This window comes from Ursus arctos, unplaced genomic scaffold (assembly GCF_023065955.2).
Source record: "Ursus arctos isolate Adak ecotype North America unplaced genomic scaffold, UrsArc2.0 scaffold_26, whole genome shotgun sequence".
Lineage (NCBI taxonomy): Eukaryota > Metazoa > Chordata > Mammalia > Carnivora > Ursidae > Ursus > Ursus arctos.
The window spans coordinates 25152622-25166153 of NW_026622941.1; the positions used below are offsets into that span (position 1 = coordinate 25152622).

The 13532-nt window shown below is 36.1% G+C and overlaps 1 protein-coding gene across 5 annotated transcripts in view; it reads left to right on the forward strand.

Moving 5' to 3' along the window:
• Positions 1–13532, forward strand: part of BMAL2 (basic helix-loop-helix ARNT like 2) — a 113757-nt gene that overhangs the window by 38085 nt on the left and 62140 nt on the right. For all 5 annotated transcript variants that reach the window (XM_026502213.4, XM_048216531.2, XM_048216532.2 and 2 more), the window contains 2 exons: positions 6195–6345; positions 7839–7940. In XM_026502213.4, the coding sequence (XP_026357998.1) occupies positions 6195–6345; positions 7839–7940 (253 nt within the window). The remainder of the gene's footprint in view (positions 1–6194; positions 6346–7838; positions 7941–13532) is intronic.

Sequence of the window (13532 nt, forward strand, 5' to 3'; positions counted from 1 at the left end):
GTTGAATTACTATGTTGTACACCTGAAACTAATGTAACATTGTGTGTCAACTATATGTAAATAAACTTTTTTTAAAGTAGGAAAATATAGAAATGTATTAATAAAGTGTTATTTTTCTGGGAAAAAAATAACACGTATTATCTTCACCACTGAGAAGTGATATCCTGATGAAGAAAGGCAATATTAAAATATTGAAGCATATACCTTCAAAATGAGTTATATAAGAGCAAAATTATCTTTCAATTCCTAACACATGGTGTCATCTTCTAAATAAGTATATGTGGAGGCTGAAAGTACATTGGGAGGTTAAAAATGAAATCTTCACTCTTTAAATTATGAGTCATCTTCTAAGAAAGTAAAATCTACTACATGATGGCTGAATTGTTTCCAAAGAACAGATCTTTTCATCCAGAACTAAGTAGTCCCACTAACCCATATTTTCCTTTTGTTTACAGAAAGCCCTCTGCTTTGAATACACTTCGGCTGACATAGCAAACTTGAACTTGATGGAACATAGCTAATTATGGGGCAATACTCCCCCACTCATTAGGGAGCATACAAATAAAGACCCTTAGACCTTTAGGTTTTGATTTTGTGAAAAGAACATTATTTTGCAGCCTAACGATGGTCCATTTCTTATTTTAAAGGTTAGGAGGTAGGTTTGAAATGCAGAGATCATGCTTCCCAGAATGAGAGGCAAAAAACATCTTTATTATTGTTTTGAACTTATGTGAGGGAAGCAGGGTGCTTCAGTATGTTGGAGGATTGGAGGTGGGTTGAGTGGGGTCTAGTATTAAATACACCAAGGTGAACTCTGGTTCAGTGTTGGTGAATTTTTCCTATTGATTTGTCATTTATTGTAAGAAACTCCCCACATTTTTCTGTGGCGACAGATGGTGCTCTGCCAGTCAAAGTCCATTGGAATGAAGTCTGGAAGCTGAGATCGTAGTTAACTTCATGTGGTATCTGGTGATCCTGAATTATTCCCATTAAGAGAGTCCAAGCCTAGAAGTCTTCAAATACCATAACTCAGAAATTTAATTCCCAAGTGGCCAAAAATCATTGATAAAATTATTCTCCCCAGTTCTTTATTGTGAAATGTACTGTAACTTACTGAAGATTGTAAAATGTATATGTGTAGTTTAAAGAATTAAAAAAAATATCGGGGCGCCTGAGTAGCGCAGTCATTAAGCGTCTGCCTTCGGCTCAGGGCGTGATCCTGGCGTTCGGGGATCGAGCCCCACATCAGGCTCCTCCTCTGGGAGCCTGCTTCTTCCTCTCCCACTCCCCCTGCTTGTGTTCCCTCTCTCGCTGGCTGTCTCTCTGTCAAGTAAATAAATAAAATCTTTTTAAAAAAAATCTGTGAACTCACACCAGGGTTAAGAAGTAGAACATGAATTCCTTAGACGCCTGTGCGTGTCCTTCACTGATTGCATACAGCTGCACCTTTTCTTCTCCCAAAGGGAATTCTGACTTTTGTGTTAACTGTTCCTTTACTTTTCTGTATAGTGTGGCAACCTCTGTAGATATTGCTAAAAAATATTGATTAGTTTTACTTATTTTTGAACTTTATATAAATTTTTTTTAAAAATGTGCTGTGGGGCGCCTGGGTGGCTCAGGTGGTTAAGCCTTGGACTGTTGATTTCTGCTGTGGTCATGATCTTGGGGTGGTGAGATGGAGCCCCATGTCGGGCTGCACTGGGCATGGAGCCTGTCTAGGATTCTGTCTCTCCCTCTGCCCCTTCTGCTGCCTTTTTTTTTTTTTAATTAAAAATAAAAGTGCTGTATGTTTTTAGCTATGACTTTTCCCCCCAGAATTACTAGTTTGAGATTCATCCATGTTGGTATCAGTACGTCATTCATTGTTACTGCCATTAGTATTTCATTTAGTAAATAAACGATCCATTGAAGGAGATTTAGTTTCCGGTTTTCTCAGGTTTTTATTTTTGCTGTTCAGTTACAAGCAGTGCTGATAATGCATTTCTTGTACATGTCTCCTAACATGCGTGGCATTTTTCCATGTACCTAGGCCTGGAATGCTGAATCATATGTTATATGGCATATTCACCTTTATTAGGTAATACAGAAATGGCTTCCAACGTGGTTGTAACAATTTATGTTCCCACCGGCAAAGCATAAAACTTGCCATTCCTTCACATCTTCACTTATGTTTGGTGTCCTCAAACTTTTCCGTTGTAGCCGTGGGATGGGTGTATCGCTACAGCTTACTTTGGATCTTCCTAATTGCTAATGAGATTGAGTATCTTTTCATTTGTGTATTGACAACTGGAATTCTTTTATGAAGAGCCCGTTAGTCTTTTATCCATTTTTCTGTTGGGTTGTTGGTCTTTTCCTTATTGATGCAAAGGCATTCCTTATACAGTCTAGGTAGTAACCCTTTGTTTATATGTGTGACAAATATCATTTCCCAGTTTGTGACTTGTGATTTCATGTTCTTTATGGTATCTTTTAGTCAACATTAACTTAATTTTAAAATGATTGAGCTGATCCATCTTTCCTTTATCACTCTTTTTATGTTGTGGAAAGTTCTTTCTCCATCAATAAAATAAAGATAGTCTCTCTCCTCTACAGTCTTCTCTGTTACATTTCTTTCTTTTTTTTTTTTTTTTTAAAGATTGTATTTATTTATTCGACAGAGATAGAGACAGCCAGCAAGAGAGGGAACACAAGCAGGGGGAGTGGGAGAGGAAGAAGCAGGCTCCCAGCAGAGGAGCCCGATGTGGGGCTCGATCCCATAACGCCGGGATCACGCCCTGAGCCAAAGGCAGACGCTTAACCGCTGTGCCACCCAGGTGCCCCTTCTCTGTTACATTTCTACCTTTTACATTTAGATCTTCATTCCGGCTGGAATTGGTTTCTATATTTGGTTTATGGTAGGGGGTCCAGTTTTATTCTTTTCCATAGAGAAAACCAGTTGGCCCAGGGCCAATTAATGAAAAGCTATTTTCCCCACATTGATCTGAAATTCCATGTCAGACATTTCGCAGATGTCCATTTATACATGTCTGGGCCCCCTCTGCTTTTCCTTTGGTTTGTCTCTCCCCACACCAATACCACACTGTCTTAATTACTGTGCCTTTATAATGTCTTGATATCTGATAGAGCAAGTGGTCTCATCTTTCCTTTGCTATTTATGACCCATTGCACTTCCATATACATTTTATATTGTTTGTGAAGTTCAACCAGAAAAAACAATTTTTTTGAGAGGAATGGAAGTACACATCTATTTTAGGAAAATTGACATCTTTATGATATTGAGGCCTCTATTCCATAAGCAATGGTATATCTTTCCATTTGCTTGGACCTTTTTAAAAAATGTTTAAATAAATTTTCATAATTTTCTTCATAAAGATCTTATACAGTTTTATTTGATTTATTCTTTAAATACTCTATATTTTTTTAGATTATTGTAAATTGTGTCTTCTTAAATATCATTTTCTTAGTGTTTGTTACTGGTGAATAGAAAAGCAATTGATTTTTATATATTGATTTTATATACAGCCAACTTGCTACACTTTCTAATTTTAATAATTTGTTGATTATTTGGGGTTTTCTATATTATTTCTCAGTAATAGCAATTTTCTTCCTTCCCAATTCTTTTTTTTTTTTATAAAGATTTTTAAATTTATTTATTGGACAGAGAGAGACACAGCAAGAAAGGGAACACCAGCAGGGCTAGTGGGAGAGCTGAGCAGGGAGCCTGATGCGGGCCTCGATCCCAGTACCCTGGGATCATGACCTGAGCTGAAGGCAGACGCTTAACGACTGAGCCACCCAGGCGCCCCTTCCTTCCCAATTGTTATATCTCATATTTCTTTTTCTTTCTTACTCCACTGACAAGTCTTCTACTCTAGTGTTGTAAAGGGGTAGTAATAAATGGTGTCCTTGGTGCTGATTTTAAAGAGAATGCTTTCAACATTTCTTCATAAATATTTTTGTATCTATTGAGATGATCACATTTTTCCATTAATTATAAATTATATTCATTGATTTACTGATATCAAACCAGTCTTGCACTCCTGGAATAAAACTATCTTGGTCATGATGGGTGATTCTTTTTATACATTTCTGAATTTTGCTAATATTGTGTTAAGATTTTTGTATCTTCATTCATAAATGAGATAGGCCTATAGTTTTCTTTCATTGTACTGCCATGGTCAGGTTTTAATTTCAAAATTATGAAAGCGTCATAAAAGGTTGGGGGCCAATGTATTCCTTCTTTTTCTGTATATTGGAATAGTTGTGTAAAAAAGAATATAGTGATATTCAGGTCTTTATTTTTGCTTCAGTTTTTGTTAAAATTCTCTAGGAATTTTTTCATTCATCTAAAATTTCAAATATTTAGAATGTTCATGAAATTTTTACTGTCTTTGAAATCTCTAGAACAACTAAAATTATGATCCTATGTTCTTTAATATTTATTTATGTCCTCTTTTTTCCTTAAAAAATCTTGCCATAGAGTTACTAGAGTTTCCAGTGTTTTAGAAGAATCTATATTTAGCTTTTTGATCTGCACTTGTTTGCGTTGTATTTCAATACGTCTGTTATTAATGATTTCATTTCTTTGAATTCTTTGGATTTTTTTTACTGATCTTTTTCTAATTTCTTAAAATACAGGTTAAAATTTTCCTCTACATAATGCTTTCACTATCTCCACACATTTTAATGTATAATATTTTTTTATTATTTATTTCTAAATATAATCTTATGTTTGAATTCTGTTTTGAATGAGTTATTTGTGTATTTTTTAATTTTTAAAGATATAAGGATTTTCTAATTATCTTTTTGTTACTGTTGTCTAGCACAATTACATTGAGTCAGTAAATGTTTGATGTAGCATATCATTCTTTTGAAACTGTTAAGACTTACTTGCTTTTGTCCAGCATATTGTCAATTTTTATAAATGCTCCCTGGGTGCCCCCAAACAAACACTGGATTTTGAAGCTGCTAGGAGTAGTGGTCTATGTATGTCTATTACACTGAGCTTGTCCATTATATGGATCAAATTTCCTCTATCCTTGTTTTCAAATGTTTGATCTGTCAGTTACTGCTAGAGATGTGTTAAAAATTTCCCACTGTTGTAGATTTGTTGCATTCTCTTTGTTAATACTTCTTATATATTTTCAATGTATTTTGTAAGTTACAGATGATTTTAAACTTGTTATATCCATTTTGATATGAGAAATACAGTTATTCAGGGAGGCTCACTTTTGGGCTATAGGTTATTTTTAGTTCAGTGATTCTGATTTTTATATTTTATAAAACATTTAATAAACCACACTTTATACAAAAAGGATTTTATTAACTTATTTAGCAATTTAGGGTTAAAAATATTCACATCCCTTGATGCTATTCTGAGATGCCATCTAAATGAAATAACCAGTAGATTAAAAGCTTTGTGTACCACAATACATATTTGTGGTGGTTGAAACATAGATTTATAACAACAGGAGAATGTTTAAGTAGCAGGGCAACCGGGTGGCTCAGTCACTTAAGCAACCGACTCTTGATTTCAGCTCAGGTCATGATCTCAGGGTCGTAAGATCGAGCTCCTCGTCACATTCCACACCAAGTGGGGAGTCTGCTTGGGATTCTTTCTCTCTCTCTCTCTCCCTCTGCTCCTCCCCCCTTCTTGCATGTGAGCACTCTCTCTCTCAATAAATAAATTTTAAAAATCTTTTTAAAAAGAATGTTTAAGTAGTTAAGACACATCTACATGATGGTATATTATAGTCATTAGAATCATTTATAAAGAATTTGTAATAGCACAAAATTATCACAGTGATTTGTAAATGAAGTAGAATATACTTTACGCTATAATTTCAATTACCTTAATGACAACCGTGGAAAAAATTCTAAAGGGAAATATCTCTAAATAGTAACATCAGTTGGTGACATTTGATTTCCCCCTTCCTTTCTATTATTTGTGTTTTCCCTATTTTCTGCAATTCTTTTACAGTTAAATGGGGGAAATAAGCTTAAAAATATGGACTCACAAATACATTTCTAACTAGTATTTGAGTTTACATAGTTTGTCTTTCATTCTGTTATGTTGTTATTGATATTTTTAAAATATCAAGATAGAAAAACCACCTAAAACGTGTGATAGGGATATGTGTAAAGTAAAAGTCAGTGTTAAAAATAGATGTCCTATTGTGCTTTCTCTCTCACAGACAGAAAACTGAGAGAAGAGAACCAGTTCATTTCTCCTGTGGTTTCCAGTCATATGAGCCTGTGGACAAAACCAACAACTATTGGATCCCTCAGCCCACACGTGGTAGAGTTCCCAAGAAAACGAAAAGGAAGTGATTCAGACCCATCCCGGTAAGTGAATTTATTCCTCTAACCCCATGAAATCTTTCATTCTAAGGAAAAAAAGGAAAGATTACTTTTTAAATCATTGATGATTTTCAGTTACACGGTAACATTTGGATAGGGACAAGTATTTATCCATCCAGCTGCCACCTGTCACCGATCTTTAACTTTCCAATCCAACTTTGAAGCTTATTAGATATCTGGGGGTGGGGGTTGGCACAGCTGGAGTCTGAAAGACATAAGAGCATAAGGTTAATTTGTTTAACATTTATGGTCACAGTAAGATACTTAACCTTCCTAATTGAATTGCTTAACCATGAGGAGAACATCTTCCTGCGTGTTTCCCTTACAATAATAAATAATGTTGCTTCCTACCTTATCCATCATTTATATAATAACCAACCCTTGGTCTCTGTGGCCAGTTAAATCATAAAACTCTTGTTTCCATGTTTATTAAGCCGAGTAGATAATAAAGTCAGTGTTGAGGATACTTGCTATCTCCTTGTTTATTTTTATTGCTTAATGCAGCTTGTATCCCCAAATACTCTTTACTAAACTTCCCAAAGCTAGGATTTGTATGGTGAAAATGATAAGGCAAAGTAAATGCTACGATCTAGAGTACTCCATCTTAGGCTGGTACTTTACATAAATGAGAAAGTTGATGATAGGTCTCCATGAATGAAGGGAAGAATTTTGAGTAGGGGGACAAGATGAGGACATACGGAAACAAGCTAGCTCTTTTTAAGCCTGTTCTTCTCAGTATGCTTTCTGATTATCTAAAACTCCCAAGACAGCAGAATCCGTGTTATTCAAATGCAAGTACCAATGCTCTTCTCAAGCCACGTATGAATGACTTGAAGGTTATCTACTGTTTTGGGTTGTCTGTATTCTCTTAGACTCTTCTATAAATGCGAATGATCATAAATAACTACAACTGACCAAGTGACTGTCTAGAACTGTTTACTGTTTTTCATCCTAAATTATCAGTTTGTGGTCACCACTCGCTCAGCTCAAGCTTGAAGTGATTCAGAATCATAAGCACCATTGCTCTTTCTTAGTATCTAAAGGAGATTGTGGCTGTCGAAGTGGAGCAGTGAGTAATAGACGTAACAGTTTTGTGCCACAAAGGGGGCGTGGTCGAGACCTCACAGTGGTGTGGGGAGTGAATGGGCAAGTGGGGTCAGTGGTGGGGGAAGTAATAGAAACTCGCAAAGTACTGGCAGATAATGATTTTTTTGGCAGAAGACAACAGTGAAGATTAGCCAGTTGCCCACAGTTTAGAAAATGAAGAAGCCAGGATGCTGAAATATCAAGTGGCTTGCCTAACATTGCACAACTAGTCAAAATGCCTGATTGTTAGTGTGGTACTTTCTTCATTACGCCCTGCTTCCTGTCTCTCTGCCGCTGGACAGGGTAGGGGACTTCGGGCACATGAGGATAACCATGTTGTCCATTTCCCAGCATGTATGGGTAGAAGTGACCCAAGACCTCCTTCCTTCCAGGTCAGGAATCATGACAGAAAAAGTGGTGGAAAAGCTCTCTCAGAATCCTTTTACCTATCTTCTTTCAACAAGGATAGAAATATCAGCATCCAGTGGCAGCAGGTAAGTTCTGGACTTCGATTTGACATAATTCCTGCTTGAAGAAGGAGTATAATGGCAGTAGACAGAGAGTATATACCCCACTGATTTGTTCATTCTCTACCTGAGAGCTTCTCCATTCTACCCCAATCCTTCCTTCATTCCACCATTTTCCATTCCTCTAAGGAAATGGTGGATGTCAAAGTACTTTATGGGTTTTACAAAGTACTGATTTTATAGCAGCCTTCCCAGAGACTCAGGGCATGAAAGCCAGTCAGTAGACATGAAGTTGATTCCATTGTTGGAGCCCCAGAATATTGGGTATTTTTAAACAAAGAAGAATGTATGAGAATGTTTACCATTTCTGCAGCACTCTTGGTTTTGAATGGAGAGCTGATTCTTTTAAAAGGGTCATGGGTGAAGATTCCCTGGAATGTAATCATTAAATATTTCTTGAGTACCTAGTATGTGATACCCAGTAGACTAAGAGGGAGAAATACAGATAAGACATAAGAAACATGTACAAATGAGAAAGATACAGATAATTATTACACATTATGATAACCGTCATAATACATACCCCAGGTACCGTGGCAATGAAGACAGTTGGGCATTTAAATAAGATTGAGATTAGGAGGGAAGGACAGCTTCCTGCAGGGGTTGACTTAAGCTAAGTTTTGTGGTTTGTTTGGTTTTTTTTAAGATTTTATTTATTTAGTTGACAGAGAGACAGCCAGCGAGAGAGGGAACACAAGCAGGGGGAGTGGGAGAGGAAGAAGCAGGCTCTGAGTGGTGCAGGGAGTCTGATGCGGGGCTCAATCCCAGGACCCTGCGATCATGACCTGAGCCGAAGGCAGATGCTTAACGACTGAGCCACTCAGGCGCCCCAACTTAAGCTGAGTTTTATATGAAGAATGGAAGTGAGCCGTTCAGAGCAGGAGTAGAGGAGGTATTTTAGGTAGAAGGAAGAACTGTGTAGAGGCCTAGGGCATGAAATATGAAACAACACTGCTAATCAGGAAACAAGTGGCTGGCACAATAGCGCAGGGGCGTACACAGAGGTGGGTGAGCTATGACGCTTGGGAGATGAACGTGGACTAGGTCAAAAATATCTGTTGAAATTATCTTGCATGCAATTAGGAAAATAGGATCTTAAGCATGAGAGGACTTGTCAGATTACATTTAAACAAAAATTGTGGGCCTTTGGACTTTTTTAATTTGGTAAAATATATATATAACATAAAAATTGCCATTTCAACCATTTTTTAACGTCTAGTTCAGTGGCATTAGTTACAGTCACAATGTTGTACAACCATTACTACTGCCTGTTTCCAAAACATTTTTATTACCCCAACTAGAAACTCTGTATGCATTAAATAATGTTTCGTACCTTGTTTCCTTCAGTCCCTGGTAACCTCTAGCCTACTTTCTAGCTCTATGATTTTGCCTATTCTAGATATTTTATATAAGTAGAGTCATGCAATGTTTGTCCTTTTGTGTCTGGCTTATTTCACTTAGCATTATATTTTCAGATTTCCTGTATGTTATAGCATATATCAGAAATTTATTCTTTTTTATGGCTAATATTCCCTTCTATGTAGATACCACATTTTTTAACAATGTTACTTACATTAATATCAGATGTACAACATAGTCAACGTCGCTATACATTATACTATGCTTACCACATAAGCTACAGTCTGTCACCATACACTGCTATTACAATATCATTGACAATATTCCCTATGCTGTGCCTTTTATTCCCATGACTTATTCATTCTATAAGTGGAAGCCCGGATCTCCCACACCCCTTCACCCATTTGCCCATCCCCCACCCTCCTTCCCTCTGGCAACCATTAATTCTCTGTATTTATAGGTCTGACCCTGCTTTTAGTTTATTCATTTGTTTTTTAGATGCCACATGAGTGAAATCATGGTATTTGTCTTTCACAGTCAGACATTTTCACTTAGCTTAATATCCTCTGGGTCCTTCCATGTTGCAAATGGCAAGATCTCATCTTTTATGTGGCTGTGTAATAGTCGTGCATGTACGTGTGTGTGTACTACTTTTTTATCCATTCGTCTATTGATGGACACTCAGGTTGCTTCTATATCTCGGCTATTATAAATAATGTTGCAATAAACATAGGGGTGCATGTATCTTTTTGAATTAGTGTTTTGGTTTTATTGGGTAAATACCCAGTAGTGGAATTCTTGGATCATATGGTATTTCTGTTTTTAAATTTTTTGAGAACCTTCCATACTGCTCTCCACAGTGGCTGTACTAATTTACATTCCCACCACAGTGCATGAGGGTTCCATTTTCTGTACATCCTCTCCAACACTTGTTATTTCTCATTTGTTTTTAGTTATTCTGACAGATGAAAAGTGTTATCTTGTGGTTTTGATTTGCATTTCCCTGATGATTAATGATTAGCATCTTTCCTTGTGTCTGTTGGCCATCTGTATGTCTTTGGAAAAATGTCTTTTCAGGTCCTCTGCCCATTTTTAAATCAGACTGTTTATTTTTGGGGTGTTAAGTTGTAGCAGTTCTTTTTTATTTTGGATATTAACCCCTTATTAGATATGGAATTTGCAAATATCTTCTCCCATTTAGGTTGCCTTGTTATATTGAAGCTGCACAACAGCTTTTTATTTTGATGTAGGTCCAGTAGTTTATTTTTGCTTTTGTTTCCCTTGTCTTAGGAGATGTATCTAGAAAAATATTGTTACAGCCAATGGCAGAGAAATTACTGCCTGAATTCTCTTCTAGAATTTTTATGGTTTCCGTTCTCGCATATAGGTCTTTCATCCATTTTGAGTTTATTTTTGTGAATGGTGTTAGAAAGCATTCCAGTTTTCCCAGCACCATTTGTTGAAGAGATTTTCTTTTGCCCATTACATATTCTTGCCTCCTTTGTCATAGATTAATTGACCTTATAATGGTGGGTTTATTTCTGGGCTCTTTATTCTATCCATTGATCTATGTGTCTGTTTTTGTGCCAGTACCATACTGTTTTGATTACTGTAGCTTTGTAGTGTATCTTGAAATCTGGAACTGTGATACCTTCAGTTTTGTTCTTTTTCAAGATTGCTTTGGCTATTTGGAGTCTTTTGTGGTTCCATACCAGTTGTAGGATTGTTTGTTTTAGTTCTGAAAAATGCTGTTGGTATGTTGATAGGGATTGTGTTGAATTTTTACGTTGCCTTGGGCAGAATGGACATTTAAAAAAAATTTTTAGATTCAATTAGCCAACATATAATACATCATTAGTTTTTGATGTAGTGTTCAATGATTCATTGGTTGCGTATAACAATATTCTTTACTTCCATGAACATGGAATGTCTTTCCATTTATTTGTGTCATCTTTAGTTTCTTTTCATCAGTGTTTTAGTTTTCAGAGCATGGGTCTCTTACCTCCTTGGTTAAGTTTATTCCTAGATATTTTAGTCTTTTTGGTGCAATTGCAAATGGGATTGTTCACATAAAATCTTTCTGCTAGTTTATAACAAACTAGTGTATAAAAATGCAGTGGATTTCAGTATATTAATTTTGTATCCTGCAACTTTACTGAATTTATTAGTTTTAATAGTTTTTTGATGGAGGCTTTAGGGTTTTCTATATGTAAAATCATATCATCTACAAATAGTGACAGTTTCACTTCTTCCTTACTGATATGATTGCCTCTTATTTCTTTTTCTAGTCTGATTGCTGTGACTAGGACTTCCAATATCATCTTGAATAAAAGTGGTGAGTGGACATCCTTGTGTTGTCCCTGGTCTTAGAGGAAAATCTCTTAGCCCTTCACCACTGAGTATGATGTTGACTTTGATTTTTTCATATATGGCCCATATTATGTCGAGGTATGTTCCTTCTAAACCCACTTTGTTGAGAGTTTTTATCATGAATGGAAGTTGAATTTTGTCAAATGCTTTTTCTGAATCTATTGAGAAGATCATGATTTTTTTAAAAAGATTTATTTATTTTAGAGATAGAGATTGAGAGCATGAGGGGGAGGGGCAGAGTGAGAGAGAGACAAGAAGAGTCCCCACTGAGCAGGGATCCCTACATGGGGTTTGATCCCAGGACCCTGAGATCATGCCCTGAGCTGAAACCAAGAGTTGGATGCTTAACTGACTGAGCCACCCAGGTGCCCTGAGAAGATCATATGATTTTTATTCTTCGTTTTGTTGATATGTATCATGTTGGTTGATTTGCAAATATTGACCCATCCTTGAATCCCCAGAATAAATCCTGTTTGATCATGGTGAATGATCTTTTTAGTGTATTGTCGAATGTGGTTTGCTAATATTTTGTTAAGGATTTTTACATCTATGCTCATCAGAGATATTGGCTTATAGTTGGGGTTTTTTTGTGGTGTCTTTGCCTGGTTTTGGTATCAGGATAATGCTGGCCTCATAGAATGTATTTGGAAGCCTTTGTTCTATTTTTTGGAATAGATTGAGGAGAATAGGTATTAACTCTTTAAGTGTTTAGAATTCACCTGTGAATCCATCGGGTCCTGCTTTTTTTTTTTTTTTTTTTTTTTTTTTTTAAGAGAGAGAGTGTGAGTGGGTTATGGGGGGGTGGGGTGGAGATGGAGAGAGAGAATCCTAAGCAGGCTCCATGCTCAGCAAAGAACTCGATATGGGGCTCAATCTCACATTTTTTTTTAATTACCAATTCAATTTCAGTACTAGTAATTGGTCTGTTCAGATGTTCTGTTTTTTCCTGATTCAGTTTTAGAAGACTGTATGTTTCTAGGAATTTATCCATTTCTTGTAGCTTGCCCAATTTTTGTAGTATTTTCTTATAATCCTTCCATATTTCTGTGGTGTTCTTATTTTTCCTCTTTGTTTCTAATTTTATTTATTTGGGTCCTTTCTCTTTTTATTCCTTGATGAGTCTGGCTAAGGGTTTATCAATTTTGTTTATCTTTTCAAATAACCAGCTCTTGGTTTTCTTGATTTTTTTCTTTTTATTTTTTTAGTCTACATCATTACATCATTTATTTCTGCTCTGATCTTTATTATTTCCTTCCTTCTACTCATCTTGGGCTTTGTTTCTCTTTTGCTAGTTCTTTTAGATGTATGGTTAGATTGTTTGAGCTTTTTTCTTGGTTTGTTTCCTTTTTTTTTTTTTTTTTGAGGTAGGCCTGTATTGCTATGTATTTCCCTCCTGGAAATGCTTTTGCCATGTTCCAAAGATTTTGGACTATTGTATTTTCATTTTTCTCTCTTTCTTAATTTTCTCTTTGATTTCTTTGTTGACCTATTGTTATTTTGCTTCCATGTGTTTGTGGGTTTTTTAGGTTTTTTTTGGTGATTGATTTCTAGTTTCATGTAGTTGTGGTTAGAAAAGATGCATGGCATGGATTTCAATTTTCTTAAATTTATTGAGACTTGTTTTATGGCCTCACAAGTGATCTATTCTGCAGAATGTTTCATGTGCACTTAAAAAGAATGTGTATTCTAAGGAAATTCAAATCAAAACCACACTGAGATACCACCTTACGCCAGTTAGAATGGCAAAAATAGACAAGGCAAGAAACAACAATTGTTGGAGAGGATGTGGAGAAAGGGGATCCCTCCTACATTGTTGGTGGGAATGCAAGT